This window comes from Amphiura filiformis, chromosome 11 (genome assembly GCF_039555335.1).
Source record: "Amphiura filiformis chromosome 11, Afil_fr2py, whole genome shotgun sequence".
NCBI lineage: Eukaryota > Metazoa > Echinodermata > Ophiuroidea > Amphilepidida > Amphiuridae > Amphiura > Amphiura filiformis.
The window spans coordinates 28121393-28148702 of NC_092638.1; the positions used below are offsets into that span (position 1 = coordinate 28121393).

The 27310-nt window shown below is 37.2% G+C and overlaps 3 protein-coding genes across 3 annotated transcripts in view; 1 reads left to right on the top strand and 2 right to left on the bottom strand.

The window, feature by feature from the left end:
- Nucleotides 1-4853, bottom strand: part of LOC140163613 (heparan sulfate glucosamine 3-O-sulfotransferase 6-like) — a 114376-nt gene extending 109523 nt beyond the window's left edge. The window contains 2 exon segments of the mRNA XM_072186928.1: nucleotides 2986-3416; nucleotides 4848-4853. Coding sequence (XP_072043029.1) covers nucleotides 2986-3416; nucleotides 4848-4853 — 437 coding nt within the window.
- Nucleotides 4854-14356: 9503 nt separating this feature from the next.
- On the bottom strand, nucleotides 14357-24634 carry LOC140164665 (dynein axonemal assembly factor 5-like). The gene is given in 11 exon segments (XM_072188009.1): nucleotides 14357-15039; nucleotides 15716-16064; nucleotides 17427-17725; nucleotides 18211-18379; nucleotides 18883-19026; nucleotides 19863-20072; nucleotides 21436-21668; nucleotides 22590-22701; nucleotides 23759-24054; nucleotides 24057-24114; nucleotides 24116-24634. Coding segments are annotated over 11 exon segments (2502 nt in total). The 5' UTR covers nucleotides 24620-24634; the 3' UTR covers nucleotides 14357-14911.
- Nucleotides 24635-24841: 207 nt separating this feature from the next.
- The window catches only part of LOC140164671 (U3 small nucleolar RNA-associated protein 6 homolog), a 42659-nt gene continuing 40190 nt past the window's right edge, over nucleotides 24842-27310 (top strand). The window contains exon 1 of the mRNA XM_072188016.1: nucleotides 24842-25008. Within this exon, the coding sequence (XP_072044117.1) occupies nucleotides 24917-25008 (92 nt within the window). The 5' untranslated portion in view covers nucleotides 24842-24916. The remainder of the gene's footprint in view (nucleotides 25009-27310) is intronic.

A 27310-nucleotide genomic window follows, 5' to 3' on the forward strand; every position in this document is an offset into this window, starting at 1 on the left:
TTTATTTTATTGTTTTGAGAGGTAGACCCCTCTAGTGATCACAAAACTCTTCTTAAATGATGTATTATGCAATTTACAAAGCCGTAAAATAAGTTTCAACTTCTGAAACATCTTTTTCAACAAGTTATAACTGAAAGTTTACAAAATAAAAAGAAATTTGAAAAATCTTCAAAAAAGGAGGAGGGCGCGGACGAGAAACATGTATATTTTTTTTACTCTGCCTTAAATATTGTGTTATTCAGGCATTGCTAGCAGTAAATACATACAATGTAGGCATAGATCTATGATGTAGGGTAGGGGGCCTAGGGGCAAACTTACCAAACAACAAACATTTACCAAAATAAAGGGAATGTAGAATGCACCAAACAATATTTTGTTCCAATTTAACCATAACTTAGTGCTACACCTTGGAATTCCATTGATAAGAAGTGTGACCTGATATATATCATGTGACAGTTTACATTAAAAATAGAAACATTTATTTCTGCACCCACAACCACAATTACATGCTCTAAAATTTATGAAAAGTGCATTCTGCAGTGTCAAGGTGGCGAAACTAACACAAAACCACATTGCCAAAAGTACAGTCATGGTTGGGTATGGTTTATCTATATAAAAATACATAATTTTGAACTCTTTGCTGATACCAATAGTGTATGCCTTCCACGAGGTAGTATAGTAAACTCAAATTTGGTGATTTTCTCAAAAACTGCCAATTTTTTGAGGAATCTAGTATAAATGCTAGTTGATTCATTGCAGCATTTCCTTTCTGGAAATAAAATATAGCCCTATACTAGTATCATTAAGTTTACAAAATGTAGAGATACAATAAAAACAGTATAGATAAACTATTAAAGTAATCACTTCAGTTTTGAGTACCAGTTTTATGTGAATCATACATGTAGACATCCCATCTAACATGGTCTATTCCTTGTATATTTTGGCATCTGTTTGTGTTGACACAGGTCAGTTTTATGATATAAATAAGGCTACAACAACATGTACATCACTGTACAAACTTGATAAACATGTAGATAACAATTCCAGGATATATCTGATGGTCAAATTTGGATATCCAATATGTGCTTTTGTAGTTTGTAAACCATGATGGCCAAGTCAAGTGCAACCATAAACCACAATGACCATAGACTAATAAGGGGGTACTACACCCCTGGCCATTTTTTGCATATTTTTACATTTTTGACAAGTAAGATATAATATCATATAGTAGGTGTAGTCCTTGCCCCTATAATATACATATCTTACTTGTCATCAATGCGCTATAATTTTTAAGAAAAATGCAAAAATAGGCACAAATTTGGGCAGGGGTGTAGTACCCCCTTAAGGCCGAGCAAAAAATAAAACATGTTTTGTAATCCCGCCCCGCTTCCTTTTTTGAGGCCACTTAAAAAAAAAAAAAATTCAGTTAGTTCTTTTGAAGAAAGATGTCTAGGAAGTTGAGATCTTTAATTCTACAGCTTTGCGTAATTTTAAAAGTTGTTTCTTGTACATGTACATACAAGAATTTTATTTTTACTTGGCCAAAGAGAAACTGATCAATGGTGCCACTGGTTCCATCACAGAAACAGCTGCAGTACATGATGTATGCTGCCATTAGTGGTAAACATGCAATATTTTCACATACACTCAGTACTTGTGTTCTTTATAGGCCTAATTATAGACCACTTGACATCACTGTTTATCAACAAAGGCGAGGGACTCGTCTATCGATATGCTCGAACGAGCTGCTGCACTGTTCAATGACTTTCCTGTACTATGTGAAATGTGGCGGGCGATTTAAAATGCACGTGCCCTTAGCACACTACGATGCGTACGCACACTGCAGGGCAAAGAACAATGTAAATTGCCATAATGCGCGCGCATACTGCCGGGCAATGACGTCAAATGCCAAGTGGTCTATAGTACTATGAAGTCAGATTGTACAGATTTAAATGTAGCCGTTTCTGGATTGATTATTGAAGTTTGGGTGACCAAATACAAATATGTATTGTGTCAAGATAAGTAGGCCTATGGACATTTTTATAGGTTCAATATACACCAATTTCAAAGAAATGGTTTCCTCACTTTGAGTGAACAGTGGGCATTGGTCCTGGCTGTTTCCTAACATTTTGAACCATGCATGGCCCATGGGCCATATTCCCCAAGTTGGTATAGATTAGCCTTTGCTACTTGATGAAGGAAGGGGTTTATATGATGGCAATGTGACATTCATTGAACATAGGAAGGTCGATAAACTTGCTCGTTATTGCAGGAACTAATTGGCATGCAATTGATTACATACTATCAGCATGCTAACTACATTTGTAAACACATGAAGAAATACACAGTAGTTAGTTTAGCTATCAGCTTATAGACATGTTAATCAATTTTAATTAGTAGTGCCAAGTACTTATTGATCAAATATATTTCTGTAGAAAGAGTGGATTAAAGTTACTAAGTAGTAAATAATTTACAAACATGTGTTGACATTTAAACAGGCAGTGACTGCACTGTCTGCACACCCTCCCACAACCCATCGCCCACCCACCCCCCTACACCAGGACGAAAAAAACCCAATACAACAAAGATCAAATGTATGAACAATAAATACCGGTACATGTATATAACTTCAAACTTAAAAATGTATAATTTTCACCTCAAGTGAGAGGCTGTGCAATAATTATGAGGGGGGGATTTGCATTAAGCGTTTCCATACCGTTTTCCTAAGCCTTTTTAGCATGTTTTATGTAAAAGGCGCCCCATTAATGTGTGCCAAAAATCGCTTGCCCCCCCCCCTCGGCTTGCCAAAAATTGCTTCCCCCCCCAATTTTACCCTCCCCCAGGGCTCATAATTATTGCACAGCCCCTAACGGTAGTATGAATAACACACTTGGAAGATTTATGGCAGCCAAAGTGACCATGTTCTTTTCTCAAGTTGAAAAAAAGAGCGAAAAAGATTTTTTTATAAATTTTAAATCATCTTACCTGTACCACTCCAATCCCTTGTCATAAAATTTATCAAAGAAATGAATTTCACCTCCAGCAGCCTTGACATCAGGATGCAGTCTTATAAATTCCAATACGGCTCTTGTCCCTCCTTTCTTGACTCCGATAATCAACGCATCTGGAAATGTCTTCGTCAAATTAGTTTGTTGATTAGTTCTCAGCGGACCCACATATCCCGGGTCCTTGAAGTTACTTAAGGCAGGTTTATCAAGAACGTTCTCATCTTCCACTTTGCCATCGTCGTCAGCTGACGACGACGACAAATATTCCGAAGACTCCGCTTCGTCAGATTCTGTCGAGCTCCAACCACTCGAAGACTTGGAAACCTGTTTTAAATCACCAACTTTAGTTCTGTAATCACGACCATGATATTCCGAACTGAAGTTCCCCTCTTTAGTCCGACTAACGTTCTACTGATAAGTTTGCCTTTTCTTTGCTGAGCAATGTGACGAGATAGTGAATTCCCTGATATATTTCCATTCTTTTTATTGCCTATGGATGAGATTTTACGAGTACTTGAAGATCCAATATGGTTATTATTACTGCTATTTTTTGTATGCACACTTTGTGTACAACAGTTCTGTGATAGTAAATACACAGCATACACTGTGCATACTACAAGTACAGCCATTAGAATTTTCTTACGAAAATGCCACACAAGACTGCGTAAATCTGCCATGATAACAACACAACAGGACGTCAGTTTGGATGATTTAGCAAACCGTGAGAGTTAAGGAAGGTTCTCAAAACGATACTTGTCTTTGAACAAGATATTGTTGTAAGCTGTGGCTACATTTCATCACACGGGTTACTGTATAATCGAGTTACGAGTAGGCTTACACCTGCATTGCCAATCAATTACAGCTATCCACTACGCCGTGTCCGCCCCACTACACAGATGGTACATCTAGCCTACTCACAGATTGTATTGAATTTATAGCGTATTCCTCCAGTATTCCACTTGATATATCCCAGTTCACATGATGAAAGGTCTTGGCTACATACTCAAATATATGATGATACTCTGTTAAGCATTACAGGCTTAAATATCAGCTAAAAATGCGAAACTATTCGACACAAAATCATGAGATTTACAGCATACTTTCAGTTGTAGTCACTGCACCTGCATAGCTGCAACACACTGCTACTATACAGTTTTAGACTTGTTTCAAGGCCGCACCGTTGGACTGGCATGAATGGGATTTCTACGCACGGACAAATCAAAACAAACGGCGTCGATCAAGGCCAATCCACCAACAGATACGATACATACTGCCCTCAGTTTTCAACGTATGACTCATGTTTGGCATTTGGGCTACTTGCACAATATTGGGGGGCCAGAGAGCACACCAGACACACCAAATTCCATTCTGACGCGTATGTAGGAGCTTGTAGGGCTGTTAAGACCCCCTTTTTCAGCGACGCTGTCACCCAAAGACCCCATATTTTTTACGAACAATTGTTCTGTCACCCGAAGACCCCTTATTTTTCCATTTGATCTGTCACCCAAAGACCCTTACAAGTTCAATTTTAACAGCAACTTTCATTTGTCACTGATTTTGTCATTTATTTTGAAAATTAAAAATCAAAGAAATTTGAAGCCATTTAGAACAAGAAATTCGATTTTCGAGGTTTCTGTGGCGCTGTTTGGGCTCTCACCCAAAGATTCCATTTAAAAAAAGGTAATGTTCTCACCCAATGACCCAATATTTTTTACGTTTTGCTCTGACCGAATGCCAAAAATCCCCGGCAAAAATCATGCTCTCACCCAATGACCCCTTATTTTACATTTTGCTCTCACCGAATGCCCCTTAGTGCGAAAGTGCCAGCCCTACACCTACATCCATGGTCCAAATTAGTAACTCGGGCCATCTTGGGGCATCCACTTAGTAACTTGGGGTCCAAGATAGTAACTCAAGGCCCCAAGATAGTAACTCGGGGCCCCGACTTAGTAACTCGGGGTAGTAACTCGGGGTCCGAGATAGCAACTCAGGATCCCGAGATAGTAACTCGGGATCCCGAGATAGTAACTCGGGATCCCGATTTAGTAACTTGGTGTCCGAGATAGTAACTTGGGTCCGAGATAGTAACATGGGGCCCCGAGATCATGAGTAACTCAGGGCCCGACTTAGTAACTTGTGGTCCGAGATAGTAACTCTGGCCCTGACTTAGTAACTCGGGGCCCCGATTTAGTAACTTGGTGTCCGAGATAGTAACTTGGGACACGAGATAGTAACTCGGGCCCTGACTTAGTAACATGGGGCCCCGAGATAGTAACTCGGGGCCCAACTTAGTAACTTGTGGTCTGAGATAGTAATTCGGGGCCTGAGATAGTAACTTGGGGTCCGAGATAGTAACTCAAGATCCCGATATAGTAACTCGGGCCTGGACTTAGTGACTCTGGGCCCTGACTTAGTAACTCGTGGTCCGAGATAGTAACTCGGGGTCTGAGATAGTAACTCAGGATCCCAAGATAGTAACTCAGGCCTGACTTAGTAACTGTCCAAGATAGTAACTTGGGGCCCCAACTTAGTAACACGGGGCCATGACTTAGTAACTTGTGGTCCGAGATAGTAACTCGGGGTCCGAGATAGTAATTCGGCCTCCGACTTAATAACTCGGGGTTCGAGATAGTAACTCGGGCCCTGACTTAGTAACATGGGGCCCCGAGATAGTAACTCGGGGCCCAACTTAGTAACTTGTGGTCCGAGATAGTAATTCGGGGCCTGAGATAGTAACTTGGGGTCCGAGATAGTAACTCAAGATCCCGATATAGTAACTCGGGCCTGGACTTAGTGACTCTGGGCCCCGACTTAGTAACTCGTGGTCCGAGATAGTAACTCGGGGTCTGAGATAGTAACTTAGGATCCCAAGATAGTAACTCAGGCCCGACTTAGTATATGTCTAAGATAGTAACTTGGGGCCCCAACTTAGTAACTCGGGGCCATGACTTAGTAACTTGTGGTCCGAGATAGTAATTCGGCCTCCGACTTAATAACTCGGGGTTCGAGATAGTAACTCGGGCCCCCAACTTAGTAACTCGGGGTCCGAGATAGTAACTTGTGGCCGTGAGACAGTAACTTGGGCCCCGACTTATTAACTCGGGGTCCGAGATAGTAACTCGGGGCCCCGACTTAGTAACCTGTGGTCCGAGATAGTAACTCGGGGCCCCAAAATAGTATCTCGGGCCCCCGAGAAAATAGTGTAAACTCATGTTCTACGAGAAAAATTAAGGTGATATTTTTAAAGGCCCCCCCCTTCAGAGGGATAAATATTTTCAGGGCTCCCCCTTTTTGCATCAGCCCCCCATTACAAGTGTTTGTGAATGGTCCCTTATCTTCAGTAAGAAAGGTCAACATTTTCACATGATGGATGGCTTTTCCTCCCAGCTACACTTTGAGACAGTAGAGTAGCCAGCACTTTTTCAGAGGGTGGGCAAAGGGGTGGGGGCAAGCCAACTTTTAAGGGACCCATGTACTAAAATGACGGCAATAAAAATCCCCATAGGACTCCATGCACTATGTGGGAAATAGTTCAATTTCAAGATTTGAGTGTCACACTCTTATAACGTGCGATCGCTGCCATTAAAAGGCAAATCGATGATTTTGTCCAATAGAACTTGTAATTGACATAAGTAAGCTAATTTACATAAAATCAACATATGTCATTTCGAAGGATGGAAATTGACATAATGTCCATTATTTAAAACCACATGTGCTGTTTGCATCAACTAGTGTAATTAGCTGCGTACTGCTTCTGCATATCTAACTAGTTGAAATTGTTCGCAATCATTTCGGTATAAATCGACATATGTCAAATTTGAAGATTTGTGATTTGTTGCAGAAAAGAATACAACCGAAAAGACGTCTAATACGCCCAACTGAATTCGATGTATGGGCTATCGATATACGTTGACCGCTCATGGCCTGCCTAAAAATCTTGACCACCTACACCCCCTATAAATCACCGTCTACCCCGGGGTACACATGATCATTATTGCACCACCCCCAAGACCTCCACAGGAAATAAACTTCCATCCATGTAGACGTTTACACCATACACACGTTATGTCGTACATTGTATTTTTTAAAAGCAGGCTTTAGGCCATCATTTACTTTCTAACAATACAATGGGAAACTTCGATATTTACCCATTTTAGAACGGAATTCATGTTGAAATAGTTGTAGAATGATGTAAAAATTGCAACAAACGACCGGTTGTACACATATAACAGCTTAAAACGATGCGGACAACAAGAGGGTCATAAGCGGTGATAGAGCTCGTACTCAAGTGTATTTTGGGCACATTAAGTAGTGTAGCGATTTGAAATTGACATATGTCAATTTCTAAATTGGCATATGTCGATTACATTTTAAATCTTTCTGGCGGTTATTTCAGCCAATGAGAATGAAGACCGGTTGCAGCAACCAATAACCAGTAATAAATTCGACACTAGTTTTCAAATAATGAACATATGTCGATTTCTCCTAAGGTAATTGACATATGTACATTTTACGAAAATTAGCTTACTTATGTCGATTACAAGTTCTGCTATTGGATGAAATCAACATATGTCGATTTCACTGAAAGAAATTGACATATGTCAATTTGTCCATTTATGGCAGCGATCGCACGTCATACACTCTAGCACTACATGCAGCCTCATCAATTGGAATCAGGGTGGAATTTGCTCAAAAGGATGCCCTCCATTTTGTTTAGAAATTCTACTTTTTACATGATTGTAACACCCAATGGTGAACTTATATAAGTTTGTGAAAAACTAAGCCTAAAGTGCCTTAATTACAGTCAGATTTAAGAGCTAAATGTATTCACCAAGTCCCACATAGACCTTGATAGTTGTTACTAATTATTCATAACCTCCGTGTATCACGCCATATGTACGTCCCAATCAAATTGCTCGTTAGATGATATACGCACACCGGCGCCGGAGGCTATTGATATCCATCAATGACCTCCGCGTATGCTTACGTGGTACATTGACTTCCACGTGTGCGCATCTCTTGCGCCGGAACACTTCACGTGCACGCAACTACCATATTTGCACATGGCGTGATTGCGCAGTGCTGTAATTGGTTAGTCCGTTTTAGCCTGTTCGACTTTTTAAAGGGCGAAATATAAGTTTTGATAAAAATTGTATATTTCAACAAATTTCGGAGAATGAAATATTGAGATATGATTGAGTGATGAGTTAAAAATGACGGTTATGAATTCGGTTAATAACTTTGCATCAGTTATATGTCGGGCATTGTGAAAAATCTAAACATTTTGCTTTGGACCTCGGAATACTCGGTTCCAAAGGCAAAATGTTTAGATTTTTCACAATGCCCTCCAAATAACTGATGCGCAGTTATTAACCTATAACTATGTAATAAATTTTGGCAAAGAATAACAAAATTAAAATTTGACCAAAATCATTGTATGAAGTTATTTGTTTACTATTGCCCCCTGAAAATTAACTTTTCCCCAAGTTCTAGTTGGAAAATGGTCTTAAAATGTATAAAATCACTCAAAGACATTCATTAATTAGAGGTTAATAACTGCGCATCGCTTATTTGGAGGGCATTGTGAAAAATCTAAACATTTTCACTTTGGAACCGAGGAATATCCTGTAGGGAAGCCAGAGGGATATTCCAAGGTCCAAAGCGTCACTTTCATCTCTTCTCTTAACAAAATAACACAAAAAAATTCCTTAAAAGTTTGTAAAAATAAAAAAAATTTACATTTTACCTTTCCAAAAATCGAACAGGCTAAAACAGGACGACCAATAATAAAATTGCGAATCACAATCTGTCCAATTACGGTAGCGTGCAATCCAAATATGGCAGCCAGCACATGCTCAATTTGTTTGACGCACAACATGGCACGCGTGGAGTTACTAATATTTATGATTCGGGGGTGTGAGAGGCCTCAGACAAAAAAAAGAGGAAAATTACTAAAATAGATGAAAAACAGCACCAAAAAATCACGGTAAAAATGCCAAATATGGGCTGAAAATAAAAGAAAACATGTATTTGGCAATAAAAATAGCTGAAATCAGCTAAAAAGCTGAACTCTTATACCCATGACGATTGGAACAATTACGCATTTTGCGGTCAATTGTGAGATATTGCATCTGCGTTTTTACAAGTAACGAATTATGATTGGATTGCATGCATTGCGTATTCATGAGATTATGAATAACTTACAATGACTCCTGGAACACAGTGATACGCGCTACAATGACTTTGTTTCGCGTGTATACGCTTAAGCGTTATGTCAACACACTGCATGCAGCGTTGCTGTCGCACTTCTGTGATTGGTAGCTCTTGTTATCAGCGTTAATGTCAAGTTTGCATGTCGATTTTTTTTGTAGGGTAGGTAATAACAATTATTAAAACTGTTTATATTTAACAGCATTTTGTGGCATAAAATAACATAAAATGCCATCTTGATTTGTTCCAAATATCGGTAATGAATGACAACAATAAATAACTTTGAACCACCTATTTTGAGTTCATTGTGTGAAATTGTCGGGTCTTGTTTTGGGCCTTTGGTATAGACGAATCCAATTTCAAGCATTCCTACACCTCAATGGCAGTCATAGCTGGGTCCCGCCTGTGTCTATCCCACCTAAAATGGGAAATGATGCGGCCTCAGTGGGAATTTTTAACTGCATTCCATCACCTGTTACACCTAGACAAAAGAATGTTTACAACACAATACAATATAACATCAATTTTTAAGCGGCTTTAATTCACCTGATTGGGCAGTCACAACACCAGTTTGGTGCAGGGGGGGGGCCAGTAATGGGTGAATGAATTCTGACCATCACTTGGCTCTTTGGATTCGTCTATACTAGAGTCCGAAGTTTATCGTTTTCTAAAATCCATTTTCCGTGTTGTAAAATTTGTAAATCCATGTCATGAATAAAGCTTAAAATGTGTAAACAATGATATTTATGTCACAATAAAGTGTTCAATATCGTGATCAATATGCTATGATTGGAATATTCTCACGATAATAGGCCAACTATTACGATGTTTGGAGGGATAAAGGGGGTTCATGCCTTGGTAATATACCTTTATTTCGGTATTATTAAACAGTATTTTTATCATAGAAATTGACATACACAACTCATGATTGTTTTTAACTTCCATTTCTCTTATCTTTTAACAATTTTTGTCACATCATATAAAAATGTCATTTTCTGTGTTGTTCCTCTAATTCCATGATTTTCTTCCGTTTTCCGTAAAACGGACTCTAGTCTATACCTCCAATGTTCCACAATGACCTCAAAATAGATAGTGCGCAGTTATTATTGTCTAATTAAAGAACTCTTGAAACAATTTTATTTATCATTGTACAATGTATACAAATGTATTATTTATTTATGATACATAATACATATTTATATGTATTGTTATTAAAAACAATGAATAACATCACAAGACCAAACTTTACACAGAAAACTACTTTACATACACACTTCCACCAAAGATACTCAAATGAATAATTCATTAGTAAAGATACTCAAATGAATAATTCATTAGTAACATATTGAAGTACAAGTTTGCATAGAGACTGTCAATTTGTCAATTAAAGCCTTAAAGCCATGTTATAACATTTTCATACAAAATAGATTAGCATTTCTTTGCCATAAAATGTTAGTTTTTACTGTCAGATATATCCCCTTTTATTTTTGAGCCAAACAACTACGGCAAAGCAAAGAAAATTGGAATTTACTACCAGCGCATATGTCGCCAATACGTACCACTCCTTCGGTCATGTTATATGGTACGACCCTTTGTTGTGTAGATCACCGTCCCGCACGCCGTGTACCTACTGTGTGTTATGAACATCGTGTATGCGTTCGACTAATAATTCCATCGTAAATAATAAAATGCCGGTTCCATCGTTTTATTCAAAATCTTGGATTTTGACAAAACTACAGCACCTAGAGTCTTGATTTTTGCAGGGTATATTGGTTTAATAAAGTACACTATAATCGTGTAAAAAATGAATTTTAAAAAATCAGTGAGGGCGTCCTCCTCAGCAAATGTTATAATATGGCTTTAATGTACGATCTTTTTAAATTTTTAAATTATTAGATGTTTCTTTTTTTCTTCCAAAGTGATAATATGCAATCATTATAAAAGTTCCCAATACATTTGGATGCAAAAAACATTGGAAATTTGAAAAGAAACATCATAAACTTCACCTCTATCACTCGAAATATCTTGCACTTTTTGGATTAGGACGGCGAGTTCAGCCTCAGACTTAGTCTCCTATTACGCACTGGCATCGTAAGAGATTAAGATTTGCGATCGTTTCGACATATTATCATAATCTGAAATTATCCATAACATTTACAAGCTTAATTGAATAGTCATATTTCTCTATGCTGCAGCCAAACAAAATTGTTTCACTAGCCTAAGATTGCAACAGTTGGAGAAACCTTGTAGCTGCCTGCTCCGCAGCCAACTGATGATGATTCCTCTCTATACAGTTCAGTTCCTAATACATGTATGCAGAAATTACATCATAAAATATATCAAAAAAATCCCACCAGGAGGTAATGAGGGGGGCATTTGACATTAACAATGGGATATTTTCCGTGAACATGGACTTAAAAAAGCAACATGAACAGTGAACACAAATAAGCATTGATTTAAAAATGCACCCTAATCAAGTATGGCAAATGTCATTTCTATACCCTAAAAAGTATTGGCATTATCTTATTCCCTAAGCAAGAAAATTTTCTGGAGTCTAAAACCATTATTTGAGACACAAACGATTTGAAACACACTTCAAGAGGAAACCCACGCCAGAGCAATTCTTCTAGGGTGAACCAAACCTGCCTGGTTATCAAATTAATCAGTGACAAGATTATCTCTGTCTAATGTTTTAATGTATCAATTAGCACCTATCCTTGTCGCTGATTAATTTTATAACCAGGCAGCTTTGGTTCACCCCAGAAGAACTGCTCTGGCCCACTTCATCTTTTATACTCACAATGTCAAAATTTTCATGATTTCATTCCATTTTTTTTCTCATAGGAGTTTAGGACCCTTTTTATGTACGACTTATTAAGCAAATATACCCTTTTCTCAATTTTGCTTGTTTTAAATACTTTATTCATGTTATGTACGTACAGTGCTTTGATCTTGAAAATGACGCTTTTTACATGAAGTTTTGTTCATGGATGATACCCATTGGTCAACGTAGGAGTCCCCTACACCTACTGTACATTCAGGGCTGTCCTGAACCACACAGAGAGATCCAAATATTTAGCTGATAATTTTAATATTTCAGGCCAGTAGCATACTTGGTTCTAAAGTTATGAGGTTTTTTGATGTCTATTTTCATTTGTATTTTATTGTTTGACTGGCTACTGACAAAGAAAGTACAGTACAGCCCTGCATGACCTATAAACATGTTACTAAATGAACTAGTTTATTTCATGAAAGAGAAAACTACCCTACTTCAGTATAGTATCAAGAAAATGATTAACAAAGAAACAAAGTGGAATACATTTGACCTATTTAGCCCCCTGGACACTTAAGAATTTTTTCCAGGGCGGCCACCATCAGTGGACAAGTTCATTTGGAATGATAATTTCAACTGAGAATTTTGTTCTTCAGCAATTCCAAGGTAAAATGAAGATGTTTTACCACCATAGTAGTGGTTTCATCAAACTGGCAAACCATTATAGCTGGCATATCGCAAATCTTTCACAGACATTCACAAATCTGCCATCTCGAATCATGTGGCTTCTACGAATCATTCTATCAAGTGGGAGGACTCCACAGTCATTTGTCGTGAAAATGACAAGACTACCAGGTGACTGCAAGAAGCCATTTGGATCTGCAAAAAGGAACATGAGACTCTAAAACAAGGACAAGGTGCCTACGTTCTTGCCAACATCTTTGACCACTTCATCACACCCTTTATTTCCTGTTGCCTATAAAAGGAAACAGTCAGATGTGATGGGTTGCCAGTCTGATGAAACCACTAGTGTAGTGGTGAAACACCACTAAAATTAAAATGTGAGTTAAACATCTTTATTTTTCTTTGGAATTGTTCAAAAAGAACAAAATTTTCAGATTATTATTTCCTAATATCTCAATAACCCAAAATATTTGCATGGTCTTTGTATGTGGTTACTATTACCTTTACTATCTGTAATATTTAAATGATACCAAAACATAGTCATCATGACCTTCACCTTAGGTTAACTTGCAAATGTGGGTGTGGTTGTCATATTTTGGCACAGGGTTGTCAAGTTTTGGCCATTGTAATCAAGATAGAGGGATACTCTATCTTGTGAAGTCCAAGTAGTGCATCCACTTCTACATCTAAGTAAATGTTGTAATTGATATGTTATGGAAAATTTGTTTGATACCTTACTTACATGTACTCCTGAATCCCCCTCTTTCCTATCGATCAATGTTGGACACTTCTATGAGGTCAGTGCAAACCCTCATCTATCAACAATCTATCAGTGTAATTTAATGACTTTTATTCTAAAAGTGGTCCTGACAAAGTTGACTAATATTGTAGATAGTTTATCTTGCAGGAAGTATACTTCTGATATCAGCACCAAGGTGTTAGCTAGCCACCTGTCATTTTGGACAGGCAATTTGCTCATGGGACAGGCAAAACTAATGCCTGTGACATTTGCTAAATTCTAAAAGTATTGCTTCAAGAAATTCTGTCAACCAAAACAAGACCAGACAAATAAATCAAGGCTATTTGAACTGAGACCCCAAAGGGGGCAGAGGTCTGGTTTATGTTTTTAGGTCAAATTTTGGACAGGCACTTTTGGTGAAAATGACAGGCACTTGTCAAATCCTAGCTAAGACCCTGATCAGCATCAGCACTATAATAGACTGAAACTACAGTGTGCCTCATCTCAAGATGAGAGTAATTCCATGTTGAATTTCATGATGGCAGATTCGAATCAGTGCGTTTACATCGGCAGCATATGGAGATATCTCCCTTCTGCGAGTGTGTATACACCTCAGAGAATTAGGTTAGCGTGTGCGATTCAAATCTGCCACTGTAATCCAGCATTGCGTTACTCTCAAGTCCTAAAACACCAACAAAACACAGCTCGAAACAACTAGCATCTGACGTTCTGCGCACAATACCCTTCTCGCCTGGCTTTGTAGAAAGTGTTGAGAAGTATTTAACCAGAACCAGAACCAGATGAGACACACTATTATAGTGGGCATACTTCAATATACAATGTAAGCTAGTACTAATGATTGTTTATGTACAAGAAAGTCGTATGTGCAATATGGCTGCCTCATGATAGATTTTAAAATTGAATTTGCAGAGGAATCCAAAAACTTCAATGCATGAAATCAAGTTCTCAAAGCATTAAAACATATTTTTCTATGAAGACCACATGCCCGGATAATATAGAGATCCATATAAAAGAAGTTCGGATAAGGAAGGTTGGACTGTAAGTGCAACAAAAAGCAGCTATTGCACATACCGTATTTCGTCAAATAGTCGCCCCTCCTCAAATAAATGCCCTCCGCCACTTTTTTCAACCAAGATGTATAAAAAATGCCGATATTTCCATGCTATCTTAAGTAGTAAGCTTACCAAGTTGCGCACATGGTCGATAATAGCGTCAATAATTGGCGAAAATCTGGATCAGAAACCCAGAAGTGAGCCAGAAGTCAGTGTTTCTAGTTCATAGTTCGTCATTTTAGCGTGTGTTTTTAGTTTACCTAATGATTTTAACGGGAATTATCGTTCTAAAATTGACCTTGAATAAACGCCCCCCCCTTGGGAAAATGTAACGCCCCCCGGGGGCGGTTATTTGACGAAATACGGTATGCCTTTCTTGCACACACATTACGAATTGTGTCGTCACTTATGTTATGACTTTATGTTATGATAGCGTCTTGATATGCCCTATAAGCTCATCACAGTACAAGAAGTTCCTATGTTTATGTTTGACTGCTTCCACCTCTTCTAGCATCAGTGGAGGATGGATGGCAGCTGCTACCTTCAACACATCTGAAAATAATCAACAATGGAAATAAAATAATATAATTTAAACTCAGAATGTTGCGTCTCACATATTGTCAATCTGACGAAATATCATATGCCGTATACCTATACAAACTAGCATAATCACTTACAACAACCGTACCAGTTACAAAATAACATCCAAGCTCACATGCATTGTATTTTGACACAATTTGCATATTTTAAACTTCTGCCTGTGTGTATGAGATCATATCTGAATTAAGCGCAGTGTGTATGCACACTTCTTATTTTAACTAAACAAGATTTATTATTGTCAATGCAAAGAAATTGAAATTGAAATTGAAAACCTAATGTGGAATGGATTTTTTTATTCGTTTATTTTTTTCATGTGTCAGTACAGTGGATGTGGATGGTCACATACCGTAAAAACTCAATAGTTAGCATATATGCTTCCTATCTAGCACTTTTGAAAACATTTAAATTGTACCAAAGTCCGGCGCTTTACCAACTGAGCTAATGGGGTTGAGACACAAATTTGCAGGTTTACTTGTTTGTATAAAACTATGTGTATCGGTGATTTGCTCAAAACCCTTTATACTTTTGTGGATGGGGCACTTCATGTTTGCATGTTTTAAACGCGCTTGATAGTAAGCACATATGCTAACTATCAAGTTTTTACGGTACATGTTTATCCAACACCTACCAAGAACAGCTTGTTGTATATTCTGATCTGGATCATCCAGGTGTACTAACAATCCTCTGTACAGAGTCTCCAGATGCGCCCTATAGAAGGCCACATCATATTCCTTAGGGAAGCAGCTGAAGAAGGTCATGAAGGTCTTTGAGACGGCAATCCGGATCTCATCCTTGCTGTCATCAAGACGCTTGAGAAGCTCCATGTACATGGTGTGGAGACGATCCGGATGGAAGGTGGATCCGCAGATGGCGAGGATCTTCTGGATGATGCGGCAGGTGATGAGACGAGTGGAAGGGGCATCTTCCTCCAGGAGAGTGTTGAGATGGGGAAGTAAATCATCCATTATGCTGTTAGCCTGAATGATGCATAAAATGATATGAGAATTAAAATAAAATTGAATATTCATACGTAGTGGTATAAATTAAATTATAAGAATTTTTTTACTTCAACACTAATCGCTTACCGGGAGCACTTTCACAGTACCAACTGCGTTCTCAGCCGGATGTTATGGCTCTGATGATTTATGGCTAGTTGACAACCTTCGATGACGTCACACTAGAAGAAGATGACGTCAAAGGTGTTGCCCTCGTCCCCCTGGTGGTCTTGGGTATGAGTAAGTTGTCCCAGACTGGATCTAAGTCTAGTCCAGTGCCTCTGTTCAAGTTTGGTCCTTTTTTCCATAAATCATCAGAGCCATAACATCCGGCTAAGGACGCAGTTGGTACTGTGAAAGCGCTCCCGGTAAGCGATCAAATTTTAAGTAGTGTTGAAGTCAAAAAGTTCTTCTGATATGAGAATTGTTAGCAATTTCACTGTTAGTAGTGCTACCTTTCAAAAGTTCCAAGATAACTTCTTACCAGAAATCAAACAAAATACAGGACTTGAACCTGTGACTTCCAGTTCATATACTTGATGCTGTACCAACTTTAATGAAATGTAAATAGCAGAGCATCAGGGAGGGGTTCAATGAAGTCACACCCTGCTCGATGGAATCTGATTCGATGAGCAGATTCTCAGTTGTATGTTGTGTCTAGAACATGCAAAGATTTAGGGGAATCAACCTGCACTCTTGCAAAAGGAGTTTTGCAGCAATCTCACAGCTTTTTTTCTCTTGTGAGAATTTAAATCAGTTTTCTCAGTTCCACTCACAGTTTGGCAGGTCTTGTAGGTTTTTTATTGAAATCATGAAATAAAAATTGATTTTAGTCATTTAGTCCATAACTCAAGAATCGCACAACCTACCAAGAATTTAGAACCCCAGTGTATAAAATGATCATCACCTTTTGAAAACTGTGTTTCTATTCTTTCAGATACCTAAACAAAACTAGAGTGGTTACCACACCATAGGTGAACCATGGGGCTTTGGCAGTAGCTTTGGACTTACAAACAAATCAATTACTGCCACAAGTATGTCACATGCAAAGTTCTCTGACCATACTGACCCGGGTCTTATCATGAGTGTCACCCCCGGATGGGGAATATTTTTTATTATATTTCATACTTTTTGCTCTTTCATGTGACACCACTCGGGTGGTCATACCTTCTTGGAATTTTGAGATGTCCAATTAAGAGCAAAAGGTGTCCAAAAGGTTATCAAAAGGCTACTCAGTAAGCAAGTAAGATACACTTCTGGAAGCTGGACTTCATGGTCCAGCAAAAATTGGTTAAGATACCTTGTGAACTTTCTTGAAATAAACTTTAAAAAACAACTACTTACTCTTTCAGCATTTAGCATGCCACTCTGTAGCAGAGCCCACAGACACGAGGCAGCTATGGTCCTAATAGCTGCCGCAACCCTACCGGCATGCCACATGACATTAGGAATCACCATGTCTTTGACCACAACCAATGTGAAGTCTCCAAACCTGTGTGTGGAGTCTAAGGTTTCTCCAGCGCTCATGACTAGACGGGAGAGGAGGGAGAAGAACTTGAGACGCAACTCTGGGTCTTTGTCGGGATGGAGATTGGTGCGTAGCATTGGGATGATGTCATCAAGATGCTCCCCTACAACAGCACCTGTGGGTTGGATAGGAATATCGTAAGGACAGTAAACAACAGCAATGACAACAGAAGGGGGTGACAAGCTCAAAGTCTTTGAGACTTCTCCATGAGTCCTTCTTCCTTTAGGTTTCAAAAGTATGGTAACATATATTATATGCATGCTGCAGAATGTCTGCATAAGATTTCTTTGATGTGCTGTTGAACCATTTCAAAATATTCTACATCTAACTACACATTTACCTTATCAGACCTCATTATCAGACCTAATTAAGTGTATATTATTACTTGACTTTTGATTCCAGGAAGAGCAAGCACTCTCCTTAAAGCTCACCTAAACTTCCTCAAGAAGAGCGATGAGCAACTCTCCTGTAATCTTGAATCTCAAACTGTAAACTGAATCACTCCCTTACAGCTCTCCTTACTCCTAAACATTCCCAGGAGTGCAATGTGTAGCTCTACCATTTTCAGAAGTTAATGGTGTGTAATCAATTTAACCTTACCTGCTTCTGACAACAAGACATCAAAGACCAATCTTTCAACCGAATAGCTTGTCCATTGTTCATAGGTACCGCGTAGGTTATCTAATACCTGCTTGGTGTGAGTCTGGTATAGAGCGCTACTATCCGATAGATTCTGGGCAGTTGCTAGCTTTTGGATTGTTTCTTTCACCTGTGTTGTTGTTAATAATGATATCAAAGTTGTTTGAATGTATTGTCTCAACAAGGTACTTAGGCCTAAAAAAATATGGCGTAACATAAAAAAAACCAATTAGGGTAGGTCGGTTGGCAATTTTTGTTAAATAATTTTTTTACACACATTTTAAGCTGTAAATTGCATAAATTGGAACTTTTTTAACATTTTTTTTTAATTTACATTTTTTTACATTTTTTTTTGCAAGTCTAGGGTCGGGCCTATTTTTAGGGTCGGGTTATGCCAATCAAACAATTTTTTTCAGGCCCCATATACTAAGTTTACATATTGAGCTCATAAATACATGTACGTACGTACACCCTGTTACTTTTATGCTTCCACCTTTGTCATTTGTTTCATCAGCACATGCTTGTAACAAAAATGCAAAAACCTTAATTCTGATGAACTTTATAATGTTCAGATTAAGCAAATAGTCACTTTAACTCAAGTTTACAATGCTTATTAGATTTGCTCTACTTCACCTTTATTTTGAAATCTTCATCTCTGGCCAGAGCCAAAATTGTGAGAAGTATGGTAAACAACTGAAGGCTGACATTGCTGACATCCTGTTGACTGGTACCAATAATAGATTCAACACAGGCTAGTAGTTGATACTGGTAGGATTGCTGTAGTATTGAGGGGAATAAAACAGAAGCGTTAAATTTCATAAGAATCCAGAGACTTGTAATTTGATTTCTTGTTGAGAACCAAAATTGATTTGCAATATGTGATGAAATTCTACCCCAGCATTAAAAAAAAAAAAAAAGGTCTGGACTCTCTTTTGACCTGGCAATATATTGCATCAAACAGCCGCTGCTGGTCCACACCAAAATATCATTGAACTAGAAAAAAATTCCCATACTTGAGCCTCATGAAAAAAAGTACATTCCAGAGAAGAACGTCACTTCTTTACATTTTGAGAGCTTGCAGTGTAAACACGGAAGTGGGGTTCTGATTGGCCGATTCATTCGTCTGACAATCATAACAACAAACCTACAATCTGATTGGCTGATTACATGTATGTGTCAAAGAGTTGTGAAGGGACCACAAAGCTCCCTGTGTGTAGCTCATTAACAGGGTACTCACGTCAATCAGAGAAAAAGACTGCAGTACTTCTCTGAAACAAGCCCATTCCGACCATTAGGCCAGGTAAAGGCGGTCGCCTAGGGCGACAAACGAGAGGCGCCAAAAAAGGAGAAAAAAAAAAAAAACGGGAATGGAGAAAGAAAAGGGAAGAAAAAATGAGGGCGGATAAAAAATACAGAAAAGAAGAAAATGGTCGTGGGCAGTATACAAATAGGTCAAAACTGATGAGTTTTCAAGGGGGTAACCCCTAGTGTAGTTTAGGTCTCCAAATGAAGAAAAAGTTTGGAACCGTAAAATATGATTTCCTGTATTAGAAATCTGTTAACTGGAACTTTTTTCCTGTTCATTCTGATCTGAGAGTTAAAATTTCCCTCACCTGTTCACCGTGACAAACCTCAGGATGAGCCAATGTATTACAGATATCTTCAAGATGAGGTTGTAGTACCATGCGTGGAGTCCCCCTCATTATTGCAGCACAGGTCATCAGTACTGATGGGCTACTTGTAGACTGTACAGCTGGTAGCACTAGCTTGCAGTATACTTCTGGGCTAACAAAGAAGCCAACTAATTCAGCAGATTTCAAAACCTAAAACAATGAAAAAGGCAAGTTATTCAGTCTCAGCTGAGCAACTTTCTTCCTTCCACTCTTCGTTAATTAACCCATGTCTTGCCCTCTCTTTGCAGAGTACTGACTATAGTTTTCCATCTACTCTCAGAAAATAACTTCAAAAAGCAAATGTGTACATCCATTTCAAAACAATGCGCAAGCTGCTACATGTGTCTCATTTCACATAATAGCTATGAATAAATACCAGATTCATCTCAAGTGGAGGTCATTTCAAATCATCCCAAGTCATATGGTTTAGGAATATGTTCTCTGTATTTATAAAACAAGTGACTTCGGTATGATTTGAGGTGACCTCCACTTGAGATGAGTCTGGTATTTATTCCTACATTTTAATATGTGAAATGAGCCACATGTACATGTAGCAGCCGACAAGTGCATCGTTTTGATATGGATGTACATGTACACAAATAAGAAATCAAATGCCTTGATCAGAAACTTGAGAAAGGTGACTGGGAGATAAATACCTCATGGAATATATGAAATTTAAAAAAATTAGCTGGTCACCAGACTGGTCAGTAACTGGAACATGTACATTGTAAAGTACAAATTTAAGTTGTAGATTGATCAGCATGTAAGGTGCATTTAAAGAGGCACAGACCTGGCAGTGGGTTGATGGTGAAGAGAGGAAGGAGGAGGAAAATGTGGAAGACGATAAAGCAGGGCTGTGCATAAATGCCAGTGGTGGGTCACTTAATCACTTTACTATCAAACAGTGGTCAGTAACTTCACTATCAAACAGGTACATGTAACATATCAAAGTACAGTCAGTCGGTTGGTATTGTTAAGGGTGTGAGTGAGTCCCGGGAATTCGAGTCCCGCCTGATAATCCTATTACCCAGGCAGGAAAAATTGAATTTGAATGCATTTTGATATCATTAATAGAGTATGACATGAAAACTATGTATCAATTTTCATATTAAAACACAAAACAATGTGCAAAATTCAATTTTTTTTAGGTCAACCATGAATGATCCTAGCATTTAGGTCTAGGTCCAGAGACACTACAAAACCAAAAAAAGACTTTGAATTTTTTTTTTTTTTTTTGCAATTTCAGGTACCGTACCCGGTTACCCGAAATTACCCGGGCACAAAATTACCCGAAAATCACACCCCTAGGTAGTGTACACTTTTGGATCATTTTGACTGATGGTAAACAGGAAATATTTTTGGTCTTTTTAAATTACCAGCCCAAACTGGCTACTTAGAAACATGTTAAGGTAGTATTTAAGGAAGGTACAACCCTGGGTGGATTGATAGAGGAGGAGGGGAGGATGAAGAGGAGGGGGAGAAGGAGCATGAGGATAATTTGTATCCAACCTACCTGTTGTACCACTTCTTGTTCTTCATCTCCACAAGCTCTATACATCCCGGAGAGTAGTTTCTCCATGTGTTGTGTGGTATGATCCTCAGCATTCAAGAGCAGCACATGCAGGAGTTTGGAAGACATCAAACGATTGGCGACAGTCCAGTCTGATAGGTCATTGACCAGGCCAGGAAGAATCTTGGATAGGTGACGGAAGATGAGTGTGCGGCAGCCAAGATTTGGTCTGCTGGCTGGAATGCACATAAAAACAAAACAAATTGAGCTGAGCTACTGAAGAATGATATTAAAGGCCAACAGTAAATAACCAAAACAACGAAAAAGGAAAACATTTGGTTAATTGTTTCAATATTTGATCATATTTGATCAAGTTATCAGTACATTTCAATTTTTACATTTGATTTTTGTGTTATGAAAATGACAGTCAATGACCCAGGTGACATTCTCAATCTCTTTCTTGAAATTTATATACTTTGCATTGAAAATTGGGTATAAAATACTTTTTTATTTTGTCACAAACTTACCTAAAAATTAAACCTAAAAGAAATTAATTACAAACATAATAGATTCTCAAATCAATGTTGAAAATTATGGTTGATTTTCTAGTTAAGGACAAACTACAAATCATCAGTCCCAGAACAAAATATTCATTTACTGACATGATCGTGTTCTGGGTCTGAACTGCTTGCATTCAAAATCTTGATGGCAAACTGGACAATAGAAGCACATGGTTCTACTTCACAGCTTTTTTAATCCCTTTTCATGTTGCGTGAATCACTCTATTGTGGACCATCCTTCAGATACTTGAGTGTTTGGACATGGAACTGAACCTTACAGTTTTGACAGGTCTTTTGTCTACCTCTCTGTTTGTAAACAGACAAGGATGTCAAAATTGACATTCTCGCCGAATAGGGAAGTAATAGTGTTAGTACTGCACTGACTACTGAGGACAAACATGTATATTTTATTAAAAATTTGTAAGTTTTTATAACAGGCAGTGTATCAACATTAGGTTGTAGTGTAGCACCCTTTTATTGACTTAAGTGAGGATGATGAGAGAGCTACACCTTTATCTGAATTCTTTCGCAATTTTTGTTGTTGTTTACATATGCATAATACAAAGCTTCCTAATTGACAAGTGCAAAGAGACCTACTCTGTCCTGGTGGTGTTGCAACATCTGGTTTTGTGAAGTCCATTTGGTCTTTAAGGTCTTTCTCATTTTCAGACTCATACTTGGTGCCGATTTCATCCCATAGTTTTACTGCCTGTAAAAATAACAAAAATTTTATTTATAATTAAAACATATTCAAAAACAGTATGGTAAATGCATCATAATTAGTGCCGTCCTCGACATGCCTTATGTCGACATAATGTCGACGATCGCACACGAATCCCGACATGTCGACATCAAAAAAAAATTCTAAAAAAAAATAAAAAAAAAAAAATAAAAATTTTTTTTTTTTTTTTAATTTTCAAAAAAATTTATAAAAAAATTACTTGTAATATTCAAGTTTGGAAACAAGAGAAATACTGCTACTAAAAAAAAAAAAAATGCCAATTTTTTTTACAAAGTTGGATAAATTTGTTTATTTTGATTATTACCTTTCTATTGAACAGTCAGGGACACATTGAATTAGTATGCATTGCTAGCTGTTCAATAGAAGCAAAAGTAATTAAAATATACAAATGTATCAACTTTGTAAAAAAAAAATTGGCATTTTTTTTTTTGAGTAGCAGTATTTCTCTGGTTTCAACCTTGAATAATGTCATTTGGGCCTATAACTTGCTTTTCTGGCCAAAAATATTTTTGAAAATTAAAAAAAAAAAAAAAAATTTTTTTTTTTAGAATTTTTTATGTCGACTACACTGTCGACGTCGGTATACTGAATTTTATCGACATGTCGACATTAAAAAACGGTGCCGACGACGGCACTAATCATAATTAATATCATCTAGACATGACATTGTCCAAATGTTATGTTACATTAAACTCACACCAAAGCTTTATGTTTTAATTAAAATTTGTTCATACATATACACGCTATGTAACAGCGCGCATGATTGGTCGAGAGCCGGGCATAAACAACGTTTATGCCCGGTGTCCCGGATGTAAGATTGTCGGGTATGGAAAATGCAGGAAAATCATGTTTTTTAATAATGTTACTTGTACTTTTTTGTTATTATTTTGATGAAATAAAATTCACAAAATGTTCTGGTATGTATGAACGGCGTTCATATATTTTCATGACTAAACGGCTGTTTATGCAACCGTTTAGACATGAAAATATATGAATGAATTATGAACCCCTAATTTACACCTACCTTTAGTCTAATGTCAGGGAGCTCATCCATTTGACTCGTCAGCAACAATGGAATCAATTTATGATGGTATGAATACCGATCAATAAAATTGAGCAGCCAATTACCAACCACCTCTGTAACAGCTTGACGTACTTGTGGCGAGTGGTCAAACAATCGCTGTGCTAGATGCGAAATAACTTGGTCCATTGGTTTGTGATTACCATACTGCAAGACGTCACCAATTGTGTAAACGCATTGCGTCCGAACCTTGGAATGTTGGTGGCTAATTGTATGCAATAATGGCTTGATTAATGTTTGGATTGTAAATGAAAGTGCTGCGGAATAGACCTAGCTATAAGACATGTGCACTTACAGCTTACTTTTGCGTACATCTGCGAATGGATCAACAATTGTTCGATGCAATATTTTGACCAAATCATCAAGAAATGGGGCCACTTTCTTATCTGTTTTCTGCACAACTTTCACTATCAACTCAACTTGGGAAAGCCTGATCTCTTCAGAGCTTTCAATTATTTCTTGGTTTCCTAGCCTTTGCTCAATAGTTGGAATCAAGTAAGGTAGACTTTCTTCAGGATTTGGCACAGCATCTATAAAATCAGTGATCAGCTGCACTGACAACTCTCTGCATTTCTCAATTGAATCAGTAAAACATTTCAAAAGAGGTTTCAAAACATGCTCAAACACTTTTTGTAATACCGCCGGTTCTAAGGCATGTTTTCTATTCAAAGTTTCCTTACGAATATTTTCGATGCCCCTCTTCTTAGTGGCACGATTTATTTCACTCAGACAATTAATATGACGTGCTAAACCTTGAATTATTTCAACAGACAAATCATCACCACTTTCCATGTTGGTGGCCATTTTGTTGATAACAACACCTCGCCTCGTACATGGGTTAAAATTTCACAAAATAAGTTAAGCTTAGAATAGTTTATGGATATGTAAAACAAATAAAATATTGTAAAACATATAAAAAATATTTTTTATTGATTGAAATCAGACATTTGAGTATTTTTAAACTTTATTATCTTTGTTTTGAAAAAATAAGCCCATGACCCCAAACTGACCCACGTGCTGAGGTGTCGAATTTGGCAGACGACGACGATAAATCAGTGGCTAAGTAATATCTGTTTTATGCCTTTCTAGGCAAATTACAGCATGGCAGAATTCGTGCAACAGAATATCGAGGAAACCATTCCTGAACTTGAGCAGTTAGAACGTGTAGGATTGTTTGCTAAAGAAGAAATCAAGTTAGTAAAAAACTAAAAATGAAAATGTTAAAGCTTATAACTTATAAGGTTGCCAAATTTGGAACCATGTCACTACACTGTTTGTGGCCTGTATAACAAGCGGCTAGGGGACGCAGGGGTAACCTTGTCAATCAAATACTTCATCTATTGTGTTCAATACTTAATCCGATAAGTGATCGATGTATATCGATCAAAGTAGGATCAAGATCATGGAATTAAGCTACGGCGGCGCACTTTAATACTTTACGAGGTGATTGAGCCAGGTACCTGGATTCAGCACAACAAGTTGTCATGACTTAATTTATTCTTTATGATTACGATTAAAAATTTAAAAAAACAATGATAAAAATATAAACAAAATAATGATAATATTAATATAAGAATATAAGGTATATGTGACCGTACATACACGAATGAGCCGTAAATGTCCTCAATTGTATTCTGAGTTACAGTGTAAAATGGGCATGAAGGTCGTATTCATAGGTACCTCAATTTGGTGCTACGTGTACCTCATTTAATGAGATACACGTAGCACCAAATTGAAATACCTATGAATATGACCTTCATGCCCATTTTACACTGTGTAACTCAGAATACAATTGAGGACATTTACGGCTCATTCGTGTTAACGGTCACATATAAGATTTCTTTATTAAAGAAATTCAAACATTTTTTAATCATTATCATAGGCCTAAATATGAATTCAGTATAACGTTATACATTATAAATATCCATACGAACAGCATGAATATAGCTTGTCATAAAATGTAGGCCTAACTTGAATACAAATACAAATTACCAATTCTATTTAGCAGAAAAATGTTATATTAAAATGCGCTTTGTGTTTTTTTATTTGGTTAAAACTAAGTACTTTAATAATTCTCAATACAAATATAGGAATGTGTCTTTTGAGTACAGTTTGCAATATTATTTTTGTTATTATTTATATATTGTGTTATTCAATTTTGAATTATGTTCAATTACCCAGCAAACACAATTTTTTTTCGAGTTTTCAACATCATTCGCAAAAGGTTAAAAAAGGTTACCAGAAAATATTTAAATGTCGGGTTATATAAAGGGTATATAAAGGGAATACAACTTTCATAACATTAAAAACATTTTTTGATAACTTACTGCAAATATTCTCAAACATATCATTATTTAAGTGGTGACAAAATATTTGGCAAAAAATGTTTGCAGAAAATATTTTTCAATAACATTTTGAAAACATTTAAAAAATATTTTTGTAGTGTGTTTCCATACAAAACGTTTTAAAATGTTTTCATGACCTTTATTTAACCCGACATTTATTATTAAAACGTTTTTACCAAAACCGAAAACCCAAAACCCAAAAATGTTTTGTGTTTGCCGGGATTGCCTTTCAGACCTTCACATTAAAATGTAGATTACTTGGTAGCTTTATATTATAAATGGTCAATGATTTAACATAAAAGTTATTATTTTTATCATTATTATAACATTGTGATGATTTTTCATTATTATAAATTTTTATTTCATTTCAAATTGTAATTTTATAATTATTTAACTTTTATTCCATGCAGATTTATGCGCACACGTTAAACTTTTCGCACAGTGGTCCTCTGGGGATAATTGCCTATCGATTGGATTGATCATGGATATAAATATATTGGTGATATCATAAGCTTAACTTTGGTGGACAATAGAATAACCATTGATTGACAAGGTTACCCCTGCATCCCCTAGCCGCTTGTCCTGTATAAAGGGGTGGTGCAATAAATTATGTTTATAATCTGTTGATGTGCCAAAAAATCTTTTGCTAGATCTCTACTAAAAGTTGATGTTACAAGTCCTAAAAAAATTGTTTGATTGGCGTTTAACCTGCAGAATCAAACTTCTTACCAAGTCCAAGTTAAAATTATGCAAATTTCCTAGCACTGCTGTTCACAAAATTTTCAAGTAGGATATTTCACATTGAAATTATTTTGTTTAAAAAGGTGATTATTTAACTTAAAAAATGAGGGGTCAACCATGTCTGTAGGTAAAAAATTAGCGAAGTTATGGGCAAAATATCAAATGTCTGTTTTTAAAAAACTGCACTTTTCTGCGCCCATCATTGACAATGCCTAAGTTACACTGACTTACTGTACAAAAAAGCATGTAATGCACCATTTTTTACCACGATGATCCATTTTACACAAAGGCGATTTTATTTTATGAAATCTAACTTTCACTGCATGCTGACTTCTGTATCAAGGATAAAGTACCAGCACTTTTAGACTAATCGTCAAGTTTCTGGTGTCCAAATTTCAAATTTTTGTAT